The 23,111-nt window shown below is 42.0% G+C and overlaps 1 protein-coding gene across 1 annotated transcript in view; it reads left to right on the top strand.

The window, feature by feature from the left end:
- Positions 15,956-23,111, top strand: part of LOC109234083 (TIP41-like protein) — a 12,413-nt gene continuing 5,257 nt past the window's right edge. The window contains exons 1-8 of the mRNA XM_019399930.1: positions 15,956-16,155; positions 17,845-18,030; positions 19,779-19,866; positions 20,390-20,503; positions 20,621-20,680; positions 20,784-20,825; positions 20,947-21,075; positions 22,950-23,055. Of these exons, the coding sequence (XP_019255475.1) occupies positions 16,016-16,155; positions 17,845-18,030; positions 19,779-19,866; positions 20,390-20,503; positions 20,621-20,680; positions 20,784-20,825; positions 20,947-21,075; positions 22,950-23,055 (865 nt within the window). The 5' untranslated portion in view covers positions 15,956-16,015. The remainder of the gene's footprint in view (positions 16,156-17,844; positions 18,031-19,778; positions 19,867-20,389; positions 20,504-20,620; positions 20,681-20,783; positions 20,826-20,946; positions 21,076-22,949; positions 23,056-23,111) is intronic.

The following is a 23,111-nucleotide window of genomic DNA, read 5'->3' as shown; positions in this document are numbered from 1 at the left end:
GAGGCCGAGACCCTAGGGTGGAGGCAAGGCATGGACCGTCTCTCCTCGGAGAAAGATACTCTTCAGGATCAGCTGGCTTCAATCAAACGCCAGCTTTAAAGTGTGAAGGAGGAGAGCCTGGCTCGAAGCCGCAAAATCGAGGAGCTTGAAGCTAAATCTGCTGCTGAGCTTGCCAAGGCTAAATCTGACGCATAAGCATTTATATCTTAACACCCGGGCAAAGGAGATCTCTGCTGCGGCCGAAGTTAAGCTATCATGTGCACTTGACCACGCCAGGCGACAGTCCCGGAGAGAAACCCTCGAGGAGGTGCATGCTCGCGGCTTCGATCTCTCAGCCGATATTGAAAAGGCAAAGACTTTGGAAGAAGAGGCTGCCGCTTTACTTTCTGATGACGAGGATTCAGCCAGTGGCTTCGAGAGCGGGGGAGACGAAGATGAATTCCCCGAGGATGAGGCTCCCAAAGGCGCGGCTCCCGAAGATGCAACTGCCGAAGATGTGGCCCCGGAGTAGGTTTAGGTTTCTTCATTTTGTTTTAGTGTTTTTGTGCAAAGACCCCTCGTGGGTATTATAAATATATTTTGTAAACATCTCTATAAAGAATTCCTTTGCTTCATCTTTGATTCTGCATTGTCTTTATTTTGTGAAAATTTTGATAACTTCAATGATTAAGTGAACCTTGGCTCGAATTCTGAATATAACAACCCTTAGGCTTTTTAGTGATCAACGTGTGATCCTCGAACTTAGAATAGAATACCTCTTAAGGTTTTTCTTAGTCTTCAAGCTAGGCTTAAGTTGATTTGGCGTGAGCTCGGGATAATGGGACTCTTGAGTCCGAGTTGAGTGAGAACGAGGTCTCAAACCCTATATGTTTTGGCCCTTAGGCTCTTTTGTATCGGCCCTTAGGCTTTTTTAGGTCGGCCCTTAGGCTCTTTTAGGTTGGCCCTTAGGCTCTTTAAGTTGGGCCAATTAGGCCTCTAAAGTGGCTATAATTTTTCCCTCTTTTCGGCTAAAAGACTTAGTGAAAATTTTGTATGCCTTAGCATGTATTTTTTGTACCCGTTGGGTTTTTCGAAGGTTCGACGGATCAGAACCTTATTAGTAATTTATTTGTGTAAACATAATCGAATACCTCTTGAGATTTTCTCGAAGGCTGATGTTATCGAAGCCTCAAAATTATTCGAGGGTTGATTTTATCGAAGCCCTTTATCTTTGATTTTGCCGAAGGTAGCCTGATTTAACCTATTTTTTCAAAGTGTTTGAAGGCCTTTAATTTATGGCAGAAGTCGGACGACTGCGAACCGCATTATGTCGGCCGTAGCCTTTTAAATGACCATAGCCTTTTTATATGACCGTAGTCTTTGATATGGTCGTAGCCTTTAATATGGCCGTAGCCTTCGGGTATGTCTCTTGGACTTGTTTCCCGATAACCTTTCAAACTTGTTCGAAAGATTAGTCCCCGAGTATGTTGGCCTTGGCCTTTGTATTGAGGGGATGCCTCTTTGAGGTCTTACGAGTTCGAGTTTTCAATGACTCGGATGTGTTGACTGTCGATGACAGTCCGCGAGTATCTCGGGGGTGCATTCGTGCTTTGGCTCTTGAGCCGTTTCCCGTAGGATTATAAGTGTAGAGATCGTATAATAGTAAACTTCTTTGAGACACAAAGTGTTTTTGATATAAACAGAATGCTTCTTCAGATAATTGATACATGCGCACATGTTTTGCCATCGGGGCTCGACTATTCTATATGGATACGGTTCATCTGACCGTTTGGCCCATTACAAAGTTCTCCTATCGAGGCCCTCTTAGGCGTGAAATATTTTCCTTAAAAATGTGACCTCCGAAGGTGATGCCCCCCCAGTATTCGAGGTTGATTGAAAAGAAGCCTTGGATACTGTTGAGTTCTCCTTAGGTAGCATCTAGTTGTTGCCTCGTTAAAAACCTTTCCGGTAAAACCCATTTGGGACAAAATCCGACCTAAGGAAAAAAGAGTGCAACGCATGCTTTAAAACCTAAGGTCTTCATGTAAAAAGTTGCCTTTGATATCTTAGATCGAACACCTGCAATGAGTTAGTGTTAAATTCAAATGGACAAGGAAGATACATCCATACCTTAGCAATAGTATCGTTTGAGTAATAATATGTTCCAATTGTTCGGTAATTGTTCACCTTCCATTGTGCTAAGTTTGTAAGATCCTTTATCGACAACTCCGAGGACTCGGTACGGTCCTTCCCAATTCGGCCCCAGTTTCCCTTCATTCGGGTCTCGAGTATTGATGGTGAATTTCTGTAGAGAAGTCCCCGGTTCCGAAGTGTCGAAGGTTAGTCCTTCTATTGTAGTATCTTTTAATCCTCTGCTTCTGCGCGGCCATCCGAACAAGCGCTGCTTCTCGTTTTTTATCTAATAGCTCAAAGCTAGTATTCATAGCCTCGTGATTTGACTCCTCCGATGCATGTCGAAACCTGGCGCTGGGTTCTCCGACTTCGACAGGGATAAGGGCCTCAGAGCCATATACTAAAGAGAACGGGGTAGCCCTCGTGCTAGACTTCGATGTTGTTCGATATGCCCAAAGGAACTCGGGTAGAACTTCTCTCCATTTCCCCTTTGCATCGTCCAACCTTTTTTTCAGGTTTTGAATGATAGTTTTGTTTGTCGACTCGGCCTGTCCATTTCCAGTTGGGTGGTATGGTATTGATAAGATCCTCTTTATTTTGTGTGCTTCGAGGAACTCCGTTACCTTGCTGCCGATGAATTGTTTTCCATTGTCACATACAATTTGGGAGGTATCCCAAACCGGCATATGATGTAGTCCCAGATGAAGTCAACAACTTCTTTTTCCCTGACCTTTTCGAAGGCCTGTGCTTCCACCTATTTAGAAAAATAATCAGTCATAAACAAAATAAATTTAGCTTTACCTGGGGTCGTTGGTAGAGGGCCGACTATGTCCATTCCTCATTTCATGAAAGGCCACGAGGATAGGATCGAGTGGAGTTGTTCTTCGGGCTGATGGATCATCGGTGCAAATCATTGATATTTATTGCACTTTTTAACAAACTCCTTAGTGTCCTTTTTCATGCTATCCCAGTAATATACTGCCTTAATGATTTGGCGAACCAAAGACTCGGTGCCTGAGTGATTCCCACAAGTACCTTCGTGGATTTCTTGTAGAACATAATCAGTGTCTCCTGGCCTTAAACATACCGCCAATGGCCCATCGAACGTTCTTCGGTACAATGTTCCACCTTTGTCTAATGCGAACCTAGCAGCCTTGGTTCACAGGGCCCTCCATTCTTTGTGATCTGATGGGAGCTTCCCAGTTTTCAAATAATCGATATACTTATTCCTCCAGTCCCAAGTCAAACTTGTTGAATTTATCTCGGCATGTCCCTCTTCAACCACAGACCTCGACAACTGGACGATAGTCCCCGGGATGATATCATCTTCTTCGACCGAAGATCCTAAATTAGCAAGTCAGCCTCACTATTTTGCTCTCGAGGCACATGATCTAGATTCCATTCCTTGAAGCTATGCAATGTTACCTGTAATTTATCCAAGTATTGTTGCATCCTATCCTCTCGGACTTAAAAAATTTTGTTTACTTGGTTCACCACCAACAGTGAGTCGCACTTGGCTTCGATGACTTCTGCCCCCAAGCTTTTAGCTAGCTCGAGACCTGCAATCATGGCCTCATACTCGGCCTCATTATTAGTTAACCTAGAAGTTTTGATAGATTGTTTAATGGTACCACCCGCGGGTGATTAGGTCCCAGCGGACTCAACCTTAGGAAGAGTGGGCGCTAATAATTTTACCCAATAGTGGTATCGGGGTCAATTTCCACAGGGAGCTAGAAAGGGAGTTGGATATTTGTTTAGCCTAGAAATGCGTGTTTGCTTCTAATTGATCTTCTATCATTTTTGGGTTTTTATGATTATCAACTACAATTTAACAACTACTAATTATAACTAAATTATGCTAAGAGATTAATTCTAGGTTGTATGCAAGATAGAGAAAGGCACTAGGGTCGTGGCATTTACCTAGGTGGTCAACTAACGGGTAGAGATTCCTAACACGAGAATGATGATTATGGGGCTTCTGATATAACCGTTGCACGATTGCACTCACTCTCGCACCTCTTGGTAGAAAGAATGATTTTGCCCAATTGACTCTCTTGAGACCAATTGGGTAGGCCAACAAACCAAGCAACTTAGGGTTCAAGTTGGGTAATTACTCTCTCGAGGTCTTACCCGTTAATTGGGACTACCATTCTCATGGGTCCATCCCAATTCCTTGTTGGGTTAATTTTGGAGTCATAGACACTCTTTCTCAAGAAGAGTCAAGACCCACTAAGCTAGACTTAGTGTTTGCAACCACTAAATCCAAGTGAAAACATAAAATTAACCCGAATATCAAACACCCAACATCATTCAAGCATTAAACAATCACACCCATTAATTACCCACACTAGGGTTGAGCCACAACCCTAGCTAATGGGTTTAGCTAGCCATAATAACAACAGAAATTGAAGAAGAAATAGATAAAATGAACATATTAATTAACTAGAATGTTAATCTACAATAATCCACGTTAAAACAAGATGAAAATGCCCAAAATAGGCTATAACTTTTGTCTCACGAGTGCAGCTGCTCTCTGGTATCTCATTCTTTGCCTAAAAATGGCAAATATTCTATTTATACTAGGTTAAGAAAAACCGGACAAAAATACCCCTGCGGAGTCCGTGCGGTCCGCACGAAGTTGGCACGCGGCCGCACTGGGTTGCTTGACTTCTGAGACTTGCCTTCTGAAGATGTTGACGCGGACCGCACAATGATGGAGTGCGGCCGCATGATGACTGGCGCGGACCGCGTGAACTTGTAGTGCGGCCGCATGAGTCGCTTGTGATGGTCTCTGGACTTTTGTGGTGCGGACCGCGTGAGCTTATAGTGCGGCCGTGCCGCTTGCAATTGAGAATGCCAACTCTCTGAACTCCTATGGTGCGGCCGCATGACATGATGGTGCGGTCCGCACCAAGTTCTGAATATCCTTGCTTTCATGATCTTTGACACTTGAGCAGGTTTCACTCCGTTTCGAGCCGATTTTTGACTTTTGTCATCTTGTTGCTCAAACCTGCAATCAAGCGCAACTTATAAGCATTCTGGGTTTATTTTATGGCAAATCATACATAAAGCATAGGCAAGTATGGGCATAAAACGTGTTAAAATCACAGTTATCAACTCCCCCAAACGCAGCCCCGCCGAAGTACCCGCCTTTACAGCCCTGGAGCAGGAAATGGCTGGTCTCCGCACTTCTGTCACGGACATGGGCACCAGAGTTGACACTTTGGCCACTCAACAGGCCAAGTCGGAGAAAAAGATTATGGGATGGCTTCGAGCGCTAGGACGAGCATGTCACCTCGAACCTAGCACCGTCTTTTGATCAGGATTGAGCTTTAGGGAAGTCCCCTTACCCTACTCTGCTTTCTATTTGTTGACATGGGGATATGCTAAATTTTGAAGTGTGGGGTGGGGGATGACTGTTGTTGTAAAAAGATTGTATAACTGTGTATGATGTTGTTTTGTTTCTTTTTGATTGTTTGGTATTGTTGGGTCATGTAGTTAACTTCGACTTGGCCCGAAGACGGACACCTTTCGACAGGTCTCTTGAGGGACATTAGTCGAACAAAAAAAAAAGAGAATATAAAGACTCTTCCCGATGACGGATATTTGAGACAGTTTCTTGAGGGAAGTTAGTCTAGAGAAAATACCAAAAAGATTTTTTGTTTTATTTTTAGGTAGTGTAGTAACTCCCCCTTGGTTTTTCTTTGGGCCACGGTTCTTTTCCAAGGGTTTAGTTTGAACCGGGTGTAGGTAGTTTTTGTTTTTGTTTTTTACTTTTTAGTTAGGATTGATGGGCTCCGAGCTGAAATAGAAAGAGAAACCCTGGGCGTTAATACACCTGAGCACAATCAACACTAGAGTGAAACGCCCAGTCTCAGTGGTTGACTCTTGCTAAAGTGCCTTAAATTTGTATCTTTGTAACTGACTTGAACACTCAAAAGAGAGTGTCTTGATAAACCAATCTGGAGTGAGTCATATGCCATGTGTGTGTGAGCTGTACTGTATTCTCTGCTTTACATTTGATGCCTAGAACTTATCCTGTGTGTTTGCAAAGCGAAATTGTAGCTTCATTTAGTCTTAGAAGTGATATAGGCATTTCTTTGTTAAGNAGTAGGATCAACTCATTGTTGGCATTGGTCACTACCGTCATTCCACCCCTTCTTTGGCACACATTGGACCGGAGAGGTCCATGAACTGTCCGAGATCGGGTAAACCACACCGGCGTCAAGCCACTTGATAACCTCCTTCTTTACCACTTCTTGCATCGCCTCATTGAGTCTCCTTGATGTTCAAGAGATGGCCGTGCATCCTCCTCCAAAATGATCTTATGCATGCAAAATGCGGGGCTTATTCCCCTGATGTCTGCCAAAGTCCATTCTATTGCCCTTTTTCGCTTTTGGAGAACCTCCACAGTGGCCTCAAACTGCAAGTTAGTAAGGCAAGAGGAAAGAATAACTGGAAGAGTAGAATTAGAGCCCAAGAATTCATACCTGAGGTGTGGAGGAAGTGGTTTCACCGTTGGCTCCTCAATTGATGGCTTGGTTGGCGGAGTTTTGCGATTTTCAAGATCCAAAGATAGTTTCCTAGGCTCATATGAATATGAACCCATTCCATGCAATGCATTCACGCACTCCACTCTACCGGCATCATCATTGGCATCCATGTTAAGAAGCACGGCTTCAAGAGGATCTTCAACATTGATCAAGGCACTTGTGTCATCCACTATCACCGCCGTGACAATGTCCACAAATGAACACACCTCCGTACTATTGGGTTGCCTCATTGATTTGCACACATGAAATACCACCTTCTCATCTCCCACGCGGAATGTTAACTCCCCTGCTTCCACATCAACCAATGCCTTCCCCGTAGCTAGGAAAGGTCTTCCAAGAATGATAGGCACTTCGAAATCCACTTCGCAATCCAATATGACAAAGTCGGCCGGCAATATGAATTTGTCCACCCGAACAAGCACATCATCGATTATACCTAGAGGCCTCTTCATCGACCGGTCCGCCATTTGAAGTCTCATGGAGGTTGGCCTAGGTTGCCCAATTCCCAAAGTCTTGAAGACTGAGTACGGCATCAGATTAATGCTAGCCCCCAAGTCACATAGGGCCTTAGCAAAGTCCGCACTTCCGATAGTGCAAGGAATAGTGAAAGCTCCAGGGTCCTCAAGTTTCGGGGCCATAGAATGCACAATCGCACTAACTTGGTGCATCATCTTTATTGTTTCACACTCCATAGAACGCTTCTTGGTGACTAAATCCTTCATAAATTTTGCATACCCAGGCATTTGTTCAAGTGCCTCCACTAAAGGGACATTTATTGTAAGGGTCTTCATCATGTCTATGAATTTCTTGAACTGATTATCGCTCTTTTTCTTTGCTAACCGCTGAGGATATGGTGGAGGTGGTCGAGGCAAGGGTGCCTTTACCTTGGGCACCGCCGGCTCGGGTATATCAATGATGTGTTCCCTAGACGGGTTCACGGTCTCTTGAGTCTCTACCCCGGCCTCATCATCAATATCAATCCGCACATCATTTATCACTGTTGGTTCAACCACATTGTCAACATTCAAAGGTGCTTCATCATCATGCAACTCAACTTCATCATTCACAACTTGATTCTCAACCGAGGCATGCACATCACCGCCTCTTCCACTCCTAGTTGTAACCGCCATCACATGATTATTACCCCCCTTTGGGTTCACTACCGTATCACTTGGTAGCGCACCTTTTGGGCGGGTATTTAGAGCTTGAGAGATTTGTCCTATTTGCACCTCTAGGTTCCGGATAGATGTGTTATGTGAAGCCAATTGTGCATCAGAATCTTGGTTCTTTTTCATCATCTGCTCGAACATCATTTCTATCCGTCCCATATCACTTCCAGAAGAACTAGGTCCTTGTGACTGAAAGGGGGGTGGATTGTTTGGTTGTTGGAACATGGGGGGCCTTTGAAAGCCTTGCCCCCTACCACCATTATTCCACCCTCCTTGATTGCCATTGTTCCAATTGTTGCCACCCTGTTGTTGATTGTTGTCGTTCCAATTGCCGCCTCCTTGTTGATTGCCCCAATTGCCTTGAGGGCGCCATTGTTGATTTCCTTGATTTCCTCTATTTCCTTGGTAGTTATTGACATATTGGCACTCCTCACTTTGATCATCAAAACACTCATTCGAATATCCACCACCATCGTTGTTGTTGTCAAATTGGTCACCGCTACCTTGAGGTTGTTGTTGCCCTCTTTGCCTCCTTTTTAGCATAGAAACATTCTCCATTGCATTGACTTGGCGCGGGTTTTGTACTTGTTGCAATTGCGCCTTCGCCAACTGATTCATTGTTGTTGTAAGTTCGGCAATAGCTTGGCCGTGATCACTCAACTCCTTATGCAAATGGATGACCATGGGGTCACCTTGGGGTACATTCGCTCGGCTTTGCCATGCCGAAGAGGTGTCCGCCATTTCATCAAGTACATCACATGCCTCTTGGTAAGAAAGTTTCATAAAGTTCCCACCGGCCAATTGGTTCACAATGCATTGATTTGTGGTGTTGATGCCCCTATAGAACGTCTGTTGGATCATCGCCTCAGTCATGTCGTTGTTAGGGCATTCCTTCACCATTGTTCTATATCGCTCCCAGATCTCATGCAAGGGTTCCGTTGGCATTTGCTTAAAGGCTAGAATCTCATTCCGAAGAGCCGCCATATGACTTGGAGAAAAGAACTTGGCAATAAATTTGTCCGCCAATTCATCCCATGTGGTGATAGAATGATTTGGTAACCTTTCTAACCAGTCCAACGCTTTGCCCCGAAGAGAAAACGGGAAAAGCCTCAATCTCAACACATCCTCTAGCACGTTTGTTTGTTTGCTGCCCCCAGCAAGTATCTACGAACCCCTTCAAGTGCTTGTATGCATTTTGGTCAGAGGCGCCCGTAAGATATCCTCTTTGCTCGAGCAAAGTCAACATGACATTTGTGATATGAAAGTTCCCCGCCCGGATTCGGGGAGGAACGATGGCACTTGCGTACCCTTGATTAGGAAGAACTCTTGGGACCGCTCTTGGCAGTGGCGGAGGAGGGTCTGGAATAGGATTGTTGTCATGTACATTAGCATTTGCATTTCGACCTCGCCGTGGTACTTGAGGTACCGGAAGCTCTTCTTGCTCAACATCTTCAACCTCCTCCCCCGCCAAGGCATTGCCAAGAGGGTCATTTCCATTTAGAGCCATGTGTACCTGATGGATCAACACAAACAAAATTAGTAAAAAGAAGGAAAGAGAAGCAAAACACAAAACTAGCTACACAAATAGTCAACACCGTAAGCTCCCCGGCAACGGCGCCAAAAAGTAATTAGGTCACAACGGACTCAACCTTAGGAAGAGTGGGCGCTAATACTTTTACCCAACAGTGGTATTGGGGTCAATTCCACAGGGAGCTAGAAAGGGAGTTGGATATTTGTTTAGCCTAGAATTGCGTTTTTGCTTCTAATTGATCTTCTATAATTTTTGGGCTTTTATGATTATCAACTATAATTTAACAACTACAAATTATAACTAAATTATGCTAAGAGATTAATTCTAGGTTGTATGCAAGATAGAGAAAGGCACTAGGATCGTGGCATTTACCTAGGTGGTCAACTAACGGGTAGAGATTCCTAACACGAGAATGATGATTATGGGGCTTATGATATAACCGTTGCACGATTGCACTCACTCTCACACCTCTCGGTAGAAAGAATGATTTTGCCCAATTGACTCTCTTGAGACCAATTGGGCAGGCCAACAAACCAAGCAACTTAGGGTTCAAGTTGGGTAATTACTCTCTCGAGGTCTTACCCGTTAATTGGGACTACCATTCTCATGGGTCCATCCCAATTCCTTGTTGGGTTAATTTTGGAGTCATAGACACTCTTTCTCAAGAAGAGTCAAGACCTACTAAGCTAGACTTAGTGTTTGCAACCACCAAATCCAAGTGAAAACATAAAATTAACCCAAATATCAAACACCCAACATCATTCAAGCACTAAACAATCACACCATTAATTACCCACACTAGGGTTGAGCCACAACCCTAGCTAATGGGTTTAGCTAGCCATAATAGCAACAGAAATTAAAGAAGAAGTAGATAAAATCAACATATTAATTAACTAGGAAGTTAATCTACACGAATCCACGTTAAAACAAGATTAAAATGCCCAAAATAGGCTAAAACTTGAATCTCACGAGTGCTGCTGCTATCTAATGTCTAAAACTTGACCTAGAAATAATAAAATATTCTATTTATACTATGCCAGAAAAATCGGACAAAAATACCCCTGCGGGGCTGGCGCGGACCGCGCATAAATGCAGCGCGGCCGCGTAGGGTTCTTGGCCTTCGATCATTCACTTCTGGAACTGGGGACGCGGACCGCACAAAGAAGTAGCGCGGCCGCACAGGCTAATGTGCGCGGACCGCACAACACTGAAGCACGACCGCATAGACACCAGCGCTGACCGCGTAGTAATGAGCGCTGANCGCGGACCGCACAATGATGGAGTGCGGCCGCATGATGACTGGCGCGGACCGCGTGAACTTGTAGTGCGGCCGCATGAGTGGCTTGTGATGGTCTCTGGACTTTTGTGGTGCGGACCGTGTGAGCTTATAGTGCGGCCGCGCCGCTTGCAATTGAGAATGCCAACTCTCTGAACTCCTATGGTGCGGCCGCATGACATGATGGTGCGGTCCGCACCAAGTTCTGAATATCCTTGCTTTCATGATCTTTGACACTTGAGCAGGTTTCACTCCGTTTCGAGCCGATTTTTGACTTTTGTCATCTTGTTGCTCAAACCTGCAATCAAGCGCAACTTATAAGCATTCTGGGTTTATTTTATGGCAAATCATACATAAAACATAGGCAAGTATGGGCATAAAACGTGTTAAAATCACAGTTATCAGCGGGTGGCTTTAAGACAATGCCAAGCCCGGACCCTTTCACATTCGAGGCACTGTCCGTGAACAGGGTCCATACCCCCGATGATGTACCCAAACTTAGCAGGAGTTCTTTCTCCACTTTGGGTATGAGGGTCGACGAAAAATCAGCCACGACGTCAGCTAGGATTTGAGACTTGATGGTCGTTCGGGGTTGATATTCGATATCGTACCTGCGAAGTTTGACGGCCCATTTGGCCAACCGACCCAATAACTCGGGCTTATGCAAAATATTTCGAAGGGGGTAAGTTGTTAATACACATATGGAATGACACTGAAAATATGGTTTTCACTTTCTAGATGCGCTTATCAATGCAAGTGCTAGTTTTTCTAAGTGAGTGTATCTAGTTTCAGCATCCCCTAAAGTTCGGCTCACATAATAAATAGGGAATTGCGTACCTTGCTCTTCTTGAACTAGTACACCACTTATCGCTATCTCGGACACTACCAAGTATAGGTAATGTTTTTCATCTACCTTCGGGGTATGAAGCAAAGGCGGGCTCGATAGATATTGCTTTAATTCTTCTAAGGCTTATTGACATTCCGGGTCCATGCAAAATCCTTTTTCTTTTTTAGCAAAGAAAAGAACCGATGACTCCGATCTTATCACCTCGAAATGAACCGACCCAAGGCAGCAATTATCCCGTTAGCCTTTGCACGACCTTCACACTATCCATGAACGTGATATCCTCAATGGACTTGATCTTATCGGGGTTAATTTCGATACCCCGATTATACCATGAAGCCGAGGAACTTACCTGAGCCAATTCCGAAGGCACATTTCTCCGGGTTAAGCTTCATGTTGTACTTTCTCAAAATTTTGAATATTTCCTGCAAATGAGTCAAATGGTCCTCTGCGCGCAGGGACTTAACCAACATATCATCAATGTAAACTTCCATTGTTTTACCTATTTGTTCTTCGAACATTTTGTTGACTAGGCGTTGATATGTATCTCCCGCATTTTTTAGCCCAAAGGGCATTACGTTGTAACAATAAGTTCCAAATTTAGTAATAAACGAAGTCTTTTCCTGGTCCTTCGGGTTCATCTGAATCTGATTGTACTCGGAGTAGGCGTCGAGAAAATTTAGGATCTCGTGGCCGGACGTGGCATCGATCATACGATCGATGTTGGGAAGTAGGAAAGAATCTTTCGGACATGCTTTGTTTAAATCCTTGTATTCTACGCACATCCTAAGTTTATTTCCTTTTTTAGGCACTACAACTACATTGGATAACCATTCGGGGTATTTTACCTCCCGAATGGACCCTATTTTAAGAAGTTTGGTTACCTCGTCCTTTATGAACGCATGTTTCACCTCAGACTGGGGCCTCCTTTTTTGTTTTACCGATTTGAACCTGGGGTCGATGCTTAGCCGGTGTGTGGTGATTTCCGTTGGAATCCCTGTCATATCTAAATGGGACCAAGCACAGCAATCCATATTATCAATAAAAAATTAAATGAGTTTTTTCCTGAGTTTGGGGGTTAATCCCGTTCCTAGGTATACCTTTCTCTCAGGCATGTATTTGATCAGTATGACCTGCTCCAGTTCCTCGACAGTTGATTTGGTTACATCGGACTCTTCGGGAACGACGAAGGTTCGAGGGGTAAGGAAATCCTCTTCTTCGTCTTCGATTACCTGTTGCTCCGATTCCGTCGAGGCTGGGGGCGGTGATTGCTATTTAGCCGCTTGCTTATCTTTGGTGCTCGATTTATCCGAGGTCGAAGGCTCTGGTATCGGCACCACCTCCTTGACTGCAAACATCACCTTTGCAACATGTTGCTCTCCATAAACCATTTTTACTCCCTCCTCTATTGGGAACTTCATCATTTGGTGAAGAGTTGAAGGTACTGCCTCATGTTGTGTATCCATGGTCTCCTGAGGAGTGCATTATACCTCATGTCGCCTTCGATGACATGGAATTTCGTGTCCGGTATGGTTCCGGCTACGTTTACTGGAAGGAGTATTTCCCCCTTTTGTTGTTTCGCTTGCCATATTGAAGCCATTAAGGACCCGGGACACAAGTACAATCTGATCTTGTAGGCCAAGTTATTCTATGACCCTCGATCTAATTGTGTTTGTTAAGCTACCTGGATCCACTAGAACACGTTTAACTTGAATTTTATTTAAAAGGATAGAAATTACCAGGGCGTCATTCTGCGGTTGAGATATGCCTTCCGCTTCCTCGTCACAGAATGATAAGGCGTCCTCGGGCACATAGCTCCGAGTCCATTTTTCTCTGGCGATCGATACCTTAGTGCGTTTGAACACAGGTCCTTGCGGGACGTCGACACCGCCAACGATCATGTGGATTACATGTTGTGGTTCTTCCTGCTCATTTTTTCTTACATCTCTCTCCCTGAAGTGGTTTTTAGCTCGATCAGTGAGAAATTCTCGAAGGTGACCCTCGTTGAACAGCCGAGCTACCTCCTCCCTTAGCTGCCTGCAGTCTTCGGTTCTATGGCCATGTGTTCCATGATACTTACACATCAAGTTTGGATTTCTCTGAGAAGGATCGTTTGGATAGGTCTGGGCCACCTGGTATCTTTGATTCTTCCAATAGCTCACACGATCCCTGATGCGTCTACACTGAAATTATACTCTGACAATCGAGGTGCCTCCGCGGGATCAGTATGTTTATCGAACCCTCTCTTACTCACGAGTCCCCGAGAGCTTTGACCTCGATCGTTTCTTCGATCATTCCGAGGAGCATTACGACCCGAACCATTGTTTCTCCGATCAATATACGGCTGATATCGTTCTTTGTTTGACCTCGATTCCCTGTTTGTATCCCTCGGGGCTTAGCTGTCGACCTGTTAGGATGAACTGAGCCCGAATGGGCTCCCAACTGGTCGTCCTCGACCCTAATCTTTGATTGGTAATGGTTATGTACGTCCGACCATGTCACAGCTGGATACTCGATCAAATTCTGTTTTAATTGTCGAGACGCAATCGAGCTCCTTTCATTCAAACCCTGCGTAAAGTCTTGTACTGCCCAGCCATCCGAGACTGGTGGTATTTCCATTCGCTCCATCTGGAACCTATACACGAACTCCCTCAGTATCTCGTCGTTCCTTTGTTTTATCTTGAAGACATCCGATTTTTTCGTTGCCACCTTTATAGCCCCGGCGTGCGCTTTCACGAAGGCGTCTGCTAACATAGCAAACGATTCAATAGAGTTAGGAGGCAAGTTGTGATACCAAATCATAGCTCCTTTTGACAATGTTTCTCCAAACTTTTTTAACAATACTGATTCGATCTCATCGTCGTTCAAGTCATTTCCTTTAATCCTGTAAGTATATGAAGTAATATGCTCGTTAGGGTTGGTTGTCCTGTTATACTTGGGTATATCGGGCATGCGGAACTTTTTAGGGATGGGCATCGGATCCGCTCTGAGGGAATGGTTTTTGTATGAACTTTTTTGCATCTAAACCTTTCAAAACTGGAGGTGCCCCCGGTATCTGGTCAACATGGGAGTTATAAGTCTCCACCTTCTTATCATTGTCCTCAATCTTCTTTTCCTCGGACTCGATCCTTTTGGTGAGCTCTTCGAGCATCCTCATAATGGTGGGGTCAGTCCCCGAGTCATTTCCGTTCGACCTCTCTAGTACTGGTTCAGCTCGTCGAGTGTTTTCTGGTTCAGCTATACTCGGAGTTTTATTCTGACTTTGGAGTTGAGCGATGACGATCTACTGAGCTTGCAACATCTCGAATATCACTTGGAGACTGACTCCCCCATCTCCTATACCTGGTGTTCCTTGGCCCCCAAATCGGTCTTCTCTGCGTACACTCCCTCCGGGGTCTGCGCCTAAATCTGCATTTAAAGCAATGTGCGAACTAACGTCAACTGGTTCCATATTTGGCACTTCCCCAGGGTTTATTGGTGGTACACCGACCCCTGCATTGTTGTTTTCCCAATGAAATCCAAGACCTTCGCTATCATGAACAAGTGTATTTTGCGAGTTTGACATGTTTAATCCTGAGAATCAGAAAATCTTGACAAGAAAAATTGTAAAAATAACGTGTGTAATGAGAATCAGTAAAGAAATAATTACTATTATCTTTAGCCCCACGGTGGGCGCCAAACTGTTTACCTCAAAAATACGAGTAACAATTAAATTTGATTTGTGATTTTAAAGATATGTGATTTAGTTCAATACCAATTAATAATCAAGAAATGTGAGGTATAAATGAAAGAAACAAGTGAATCAAACCAGTGTTACTCAAGCAGTTTTGACCTCGAGCTTAGACCTCGAGATAAACCAAGAACAATAAAGTAAGAACAGTAGAGAGAAAAGACAAGTCTGATGAGCAATGAGCTAGAAAAGTAAGATAGTATATTCTTTGCCAATGAATAGATGATGTTACAAATGATTGGGATGCCCTTTTTATAATAGGGAAACTCTAAATAAGGTACAATTCTATTTACAGTAAGGAATATTATTGGTACAGCTGTCTAACCGCCTAGTATGGAATCGTACAATTTTATTCCTGGATTTACGCCATGATCTTGGGGACGTGGCAGGAATCTCGCTCATTCTGTTAGAAATCCATAACGACATTATTTCGAGGTCGAGCGTACTCGGCTTCGGTATTCATCGCACTCCGATCCTCGGGCCTTGCATCCTATCTTCGAGCTCGAGTCTGATCCATCGGGCTCGAAGTCGACCTTGCCTGAATTCGGAATTAAGGCGACCCCTTGAGCCTATAGATCGAAGGCATATGATTTTGGCCGTATACAGTAACTCTTTATAATAAGCTATAACTAGGTAATAAAAAAAATAAAGTAAATAATCTGTTATAACAAATTAAAATACAATATTATTATACTTTCCGTGTAAAACTGTATATAAATTCAAAACTTGTAGTAATAAAGACCAAGTTACTCGCCCTGAGGACCGGAGAATTGAAACTTTTTGACTTTGGGCGATCGATAATGGAGTGGGAGAGTGACGATAAAGAACTAAAGGCGGCCGGAGCTGAACCTCTGCCGGACGGCCGTCGAGGACTCCGCATTCACGGTTGGGATATCGAGTCTCGCAAGCTTTGCATTCTCAATTCTCTTCATCTTCAACGGTTTTCTCCTTTTCAAGTCGATTAACCCTCATTTGTCTTTCACTGGACTTATAATGATTCATTTTTGCTTGTTTCTTGTATTATTAACACTTATAAACATCTAATATCCTACTTTCTTAAGCTTATATGATTTCTGCAAGCATCGGAGATTCTGGTGCTTGTTCTGTTGCGTATAATGAAGAGTCTACATAGGGATGGCAAACGGGACGGTAGGGGGCGGGGGGGGTTAAGGCTATGCGGGGCGGGGTGGGTTGAAATACTTTTCATAAAAACTTATGCGGGGCGGGTTGCAGTTTTACGCGGGTGTAAGAATTTTTCTTCTTATTCTGAGTTCCCTCTAATCACCATATGACCCATAAAACTTGCTTCTCAACAACTTTGTTACAGAAGACCTCAAATGCCTCTTTCAGAGCCTATAGAAGTTCAAAATTTAGACATCAGAAAGCATATCCCAATTATTCAAGGTAAAAAGCATAACTCCCCCAACAACAACAGTTGGATATACGTTGTGAAAGAGAGAGTTATTTGCAAAACAGTTGGTCATAAATGCCATATACTTGTCATGCAGCTCAATAACCTTCCTAAGTCGTAACAAAGACCTGAGGAAAGAGAGGGGTACACACGGTTGAACCATCTCTGTACTATTACATAAAAATTCAAATTAAGTAAAATTTCAGAGAAAAAAAAAACTTTCAATTTTTTGGTTGGTTAAATTGAAAATTGTAGCCAAAATATAAATAGGAAATAAGTAAACAAAATGAAAAGAAAAAACTTATGTGGTGCGGGGCGGGGCGGGTGGACGTGGGTCTATGTGGGGGCGGGTGGACGCGGGTGAAAATACTATGCGGGGCGGGGCGGGTTGAGATCTTCGCGGGTTTATGCGGGTTTGCCCCGCAACCGCTTGCCATCCCTAAGTCTACAGTTTGAACTGTAGACCTCGACTAGTAGTCAAGAGTCTACAGTTGTAACTGTACTGCACCTGGACTATTCCACTGGGATATGTGCTATGTACCACCAGCATAGGTACCGGGCAATATGGTTTAACTGACCATTGATAAATCAATCTGCCAACTATGACGGACCTGCAATTATTCCATATTATGCTAGAAAATCAACCTACCATAATCCTACTCCTTTGGTCCCAAATATCCTCCTTTGTCCCAATTTGGTACCAGTATGCTTTATGAAATCACTGAGCGGACTTTCTAATTGACTATTGATTGAAAGATAAATTAATTCCAGGCGCAGTACAAGTGTAGGACTTGAGTTAGATGCAACCATGAAATAAGAATTCAAGAGGAACCTCATTTACGGTTACGTGAATTCTAAGCGAAAAACTTGAAAGTGAGCAAGATTTTTGCTTTCTAGGACTCACCTTTTCTTCAATATGTACTAGACCTTTCATTCACAACAAACATCTGAATCATATTTTATATGGAATCTTAATGAACATTTGTTTTCTTCAATACCTTGCCAAGAGTTCCATGAACTTTGTGTAGTAGTTGGTGATGTTTTCGAGATTCAAGTGACCTGTCTTATTAGTAATGCTACGGCAAGAATTGGCTGCAGATTTTTTATGCCTTTACATAGATCCATTGATACTCTGTTTTCAAGCATCTGATATCTTCTTTATTGGAAAGTTCTAGTTCCTCTCTAACTGCTAATGCTCATATATATCTATATACACAGATGGGAAAAAGAACTTCAAACGTCTCACTTGCCGGAGATGGTATTTGGAGATAATTGTTTGGTGCTTAAACATGTGAATAGTGGCACAAAGTTTTTTTTCAATGCATTCGATGCTTTAGTTGGTTGGAAACATGAGGCATTGCCGCCTGTTGAAGTTCCAGCAGCTGCAAAATGGAAATTCAGGAGGTGGGTCTATGTTGTTCTATTTTTTTAACCTTATGCTACATCAAGGATTCTGCATATGTTTCTCCAGCTTTTCTGTTAACTTTTCTATCTATCATAAATGTTTAGAATGATCATGAAAAACCAGAGATAGCTATTTACCTGTACTTTGGTTTTGGTGGTTAACTTGCTTAGGGACTTCGTGCAATTCGATTGTTGAAAGTTTATTTTTTGTTTCACTCAAGCTGAAAAATGTCTATCAATAAGGAGGGCATTGAAGTTGTTCCAAGAGTTTTCAGTTTTTATTTTTTATTTTTTTTAAATTTTCTTTTATTGTGATTTGTTGCTAAAAGGGGGTTGGGGGAAGGGGTTCAGAACTTTTTTAAAACCTTGAACTGGGACTGTGGGAGTGAAGAACCCTCAGGCATGCAAGTTATGTATCCTTGAACAATGGAGCATCATGCATTAGGTTGGCAGTAATGTAATGGTTTTGTATGTTCTCTCCTGTAGTTCCTTCATATCTGGTATGTATTAATTATTCATCTCTTCAAATCCTACAATTTCAAGTTTGTGTATTCAATTACAGATAACATATATTATCTGTATTCCATTGTTGAGGAGGTAAGAGTTGTGACTTTGTTTGGTTAGCCTGGTTGGTGCTGACTGCAGAAATTAACACTTGAAGATAAGAACACTCTATTTACATTGTGCGGTTAAGTTTTTTTTTTCTCAATTCAAATGCGAGAGTGCTTCATGATTTGACACAGTGCACGCTTGATGAACATGCACCAATCAGACCAACAGTGAACAATTTAAACAAATGGATAATTCTTAAAGCTACTTCAGAAAACTTCTGCTCCTAAAGAAAAGCAACAATCTTCCATTTTATCCAACAGCGCCTCCTGTGTCCTTGTGGTCAGCATCAAATTGAAAGGCACATATTACTTCTTGAAAATATGGCTGTCGCTAACTCTAGAACTTAATGATAGCTATTTTATATTAGTAAAAGCACATGTAATGGCTTCTATCTGGATGTTGAACATTTCTAGTAACCGATGATTAGACTCATTTTTGAATTGTGAATGGATCTCCCTGACAAAGATGCTAACTTACAGAACCTTCAAAACTCCACGGTCTAGAGAAGATTGGGTCCTACTAGGATCAACTTTTAGGCCTTTGGCTGAATCAGTGAACTGCACAACATGAGACTATCACACCAAATGAGCACTTCCTAAGCTCAAATGGAGCCTCTCTTGCAGAAGATACAAACCTCCATAACTTTTGGGAAATGAACATACTTCTCTCTTTAGCTATACAACCAAATGAAACAATAAAAGAATCTCTCCAAGCATATATATACTCTGTAATGTTTGTGCGGCTATAAGACTTTTGAAACTTATGGTCTTAAACATGCGAGAGAGGGAGAGGGAGAGGGAGAGGGATAGAGGGAGAGAGAGAGAGAGTGTGTGTCAAGTGTCTTAATTGCCGTTTTTCATTTCCTGTCTAGAACTTCATAATAATCACAGAACTGGCAAACATGTCTAGCATCTCTTAGATCATTGAGATTGGGAACTGAAATGTCATGGACGCTTGGTGCTTTGTTTAACTATTTTGCTGATATAGAAATCTTTATTGACCAGGGAAAAACATATTGCTTTCATTTTCTAAGGTAAAGGTGAGTGTTCTGATAATGTTCACTTGCTTACTATTTTCTTTCTTTTTCTAACTCCTTTTGCCTTTTTCTTTTGTTTTTATTTTTTTGGTTTCTGCAGTAAACCTTTGCAAGAGGTGGTGCTCGACTACGACTATACTTTCACAACACCTTATTGTGGAAGTGAAACTGTTGAAAGAAATGTTGAGGTTTCTACCTTTTCCTTTGGAATAAAACTTCTTAAAGATTGAGAAGGTTTTGTCTTTCAAAGTTATCTTTTGCAGAATTTGTTAAGCCAATTGGTAATTAGTTTTGATGTGTTTAGCTTAGTAAGCTATATTATCAGTTGATTCTGTTCTTTCACCACTGGTTTTGACTCCGATATTGCATTTCAGTTTTACAACTTAGCAATGATCTGTGATGAGTTGATGCGTTATATGATTCAACATAAATTACTATGCTATCGATAACTGTTAGTCAGACACTCATTTAATTCTTACTCCGCACAAGGTAAGGTCTGCGTACACACTACCCTAGACCCCACGAGTGGAAATATACGGGATATGTTTTTGTTGTTGGTGAAACCATCTTGGTGTGTTATTGCTTAATATATCTTTGATTTGTCACCAATAAAAACCTTTTTGTCATTTTTCTTCCTCAATCATGTCTTTAATTACAGCTCCTTTGCTTTCAATAGATGTTTACTTATTCTTGCTACTATTGTGCGATCAGTGTGAAAGTGCAATACCTGATGAAGGCAGCAGCTGCATTCCATGGGAAGACTGTAAGGAGAAAATTGATTTGGTTGCATTAGCATCTAAAGAACCTATTCTCTTTTATGATGAGGTTGGTGACTCAGATTTTGGTGATTTCTGGGTCATGTAACTGAGCAGTCTCATTCATGTCAACTTGATACTTTTTCACCTTTCTAGCACCAAGGTTAATTTACTTCAATTTGAACAGATAATCTTATACGAGGATGAATTGGCCGATAATGGGATCTCATTTTTGACTGTTAAAGTGGTAATGTTCTCATTGTGCTTTTTATTAAACTGTGTTGTTATTTCAAACTTCCACAACATTAGTTGGTTTTAATAGATTTGGGCTGACTTTTTTAAGTTTCTAGAGAGTCATGCCTAGTGGTTGGTTCCTATTGCTGCGTTTCTGGGTGAGTGACTCTGCTGAACATTCTACATAAATAATGCTGTTGTTTACTGACGAAACCATTGCATCAGAAATAATGTCATGTAGCTTATATCTCTTGTTGATGGTTGGACATGTTCCTACAGCTTAGAGTTGATGGAGTGCTTATGAGACTAAGAGACACTCGTTTGCATTGTCTATTTGGGGAGCATAACAAATCCGTTATTCTTCGTGAAAGCTGCTGGAGAGAAACCACATTTCAGGCCTTGTCTTCGGTGAGTTTACACCCCCCCCCCCCTTTCTGCTCTCCATGCACAACAACACACGTGTCCAGTATAAATCTATCTATGAGGGCGCCCCAATTTTTTATCCTTTTCACGCTTGTGGACACTGCAACCTGTCTGGTATTCTGAATTTTGCTAGCTCACTGACATTTTCCTTAGAAATTCTGACCATCATAGGTTGTTTACTCATGTAGGGAATTACTAGTAATGACAGTTTATCTTTAAATTTCAGTGAAATGTTGGTTCATCCAACTATTAATATAGGCTGATTTGTATGTTGCATAATTTCTCAACAGTTTCTGATGCAGCGATAGTTGGATATTGTGGTGGGTAGATAAGTTGGCAGGGAGCAGAGACTGAGAGTGTAGGTTGCTAGGAGGGTTCAAACACAAAACTCATTAGGCCCGTGGAATAAGTTTGCTTCTGTGGCGAGAAGAAGAAACCAGATCCAAATGCAGTAAAAAGGGACGTGGCGAATTTAGAAAGAGACAAGCAAGTAGGAAGAAAAGGGTGCATGGTGAAGTTGGAGATCTGGCTATAACTCAGAGGGGTTCCAAATCTTATGCATATCACATCTGAAATTCATAATGATCTTCAATACCTAACTATTGCAACTACTTGTGTGCGCGCGCTTAATGCTTATTGTAACTAATAAATTGGAGACCAAGAACTTTTGCTGCCTATCAAAGTAAGGAACTAAGTATTGGCTAGACAATTTTAGACCTCTCTGGTATTTACTGAGAATTTATTAGACTAATAGTAAAAGACCTAACCGCAATAAGAATGACCTTACCATGCATAACACCTTAATAACCGAAGGGGTTCAAGGACAAAAGTTGTGCTTCCTTTTACCAGGGACGGCTCAACGGTTTTTGTGACCTAAAGCCAAAACATATTAAAAGGCCCTTAAATTTCTTTTGTAGAATCCATATAATAATGAGATACAAAGCAAACTCTTAGGACTTTGACCTAGTGGTAAGTGTACAACACGTGATGTGTGATTAGGTGCACGTCACGGTTTGGAACTGTCATAAATGAAAATATGTCATTAATTAAGTGGAAGAAGGTAGAGGGGGCACGTAATCTGTCAACTTTCGAACCTTGCACCCCATTACATTTAGGAATTTCTCTTATAAGGATGAAAAAACAAAAATTTCCTTTGTAATGGATGGATCAATAAAATATGGTGAAAAGAAATAGCCAATACATGAGTTCTCTTTTAGGGAAAAAAAATTAGATTTGATAACGAAGGTAAATACATCATTTGATTAAATGAGAGAAATTTATTGTTATTTATCATTCAACTGTATAAATTTAATTAAAACTTTTAAAATATTTTATTAATAATAATTACATAAAATATATGTGACACATAGTAGTACTTAAAATTGGGCCCTTAATATTTTGGGAGCCTAAGCCAATGGCTTCATTTGTCTTACCCATAGGCCGCCCCTGCCTTTTACCAATATTTCAGAAAAACATACTTGACAACTGGAACGAAAACTTTCAAAATTAATTGCAGCAACATATTTATGTGGCATATCACACTATTTCTTTTATAACATAAATAGTTACATCTAAAAGCACCTTTTAGGGACATTATGAACTTTCCCTTTTTAAGTACATTCCATGTCAATTTTATTGTCGGTGAGAAATTAGAGAGGGAGAGAACTTTAGTTGGTCCATTTAAGTTAATGAAATCTCTCTTCTTGTATGCCTATTGTTAGAAAATTCATTATTTTTACAAAATGCGCCGTGTCCAATTTTAGCACTATGCCTTAGATTATATGTTGGGATAGTTGTGATGTTGTGTTATAGTTAATTATTTGTAAGCATTCCCTTACTAGTCTTCTTAATATCTGCAGAAAGGATACCCTTTTGATTCTGCTGCATATAGTGATCCAAGCATCATCGCTGAAAGGCTTCCCATTGTAATGCAGAAGACTCAAAAGCTCAATATTATGGTGCCCTGTAAGCAGTAGTATGATCCTAGATTATCGTATAAGATCTTCTTTTTCATTCCCCCC

Source organism: Nicotiana attenuata, chromosome 11, assembly GCF_001879085.1.
Source record: "Nicotiana attenuata strain UT chromosome 11, NIATTr2, whole genome shotgun sequence".
NCBI classification, from domain to species: Eukaryota; Viridiplantae; Streptophyta; class Magnoliopsida; order Solanales; family Solanaceae; genus Nicotiana; species Nicotiana attenuata.
Note: the sequence above shows the minus strand (reverse complement) of the source record. Positions and strands in the feature narration are given on the sequence as shown.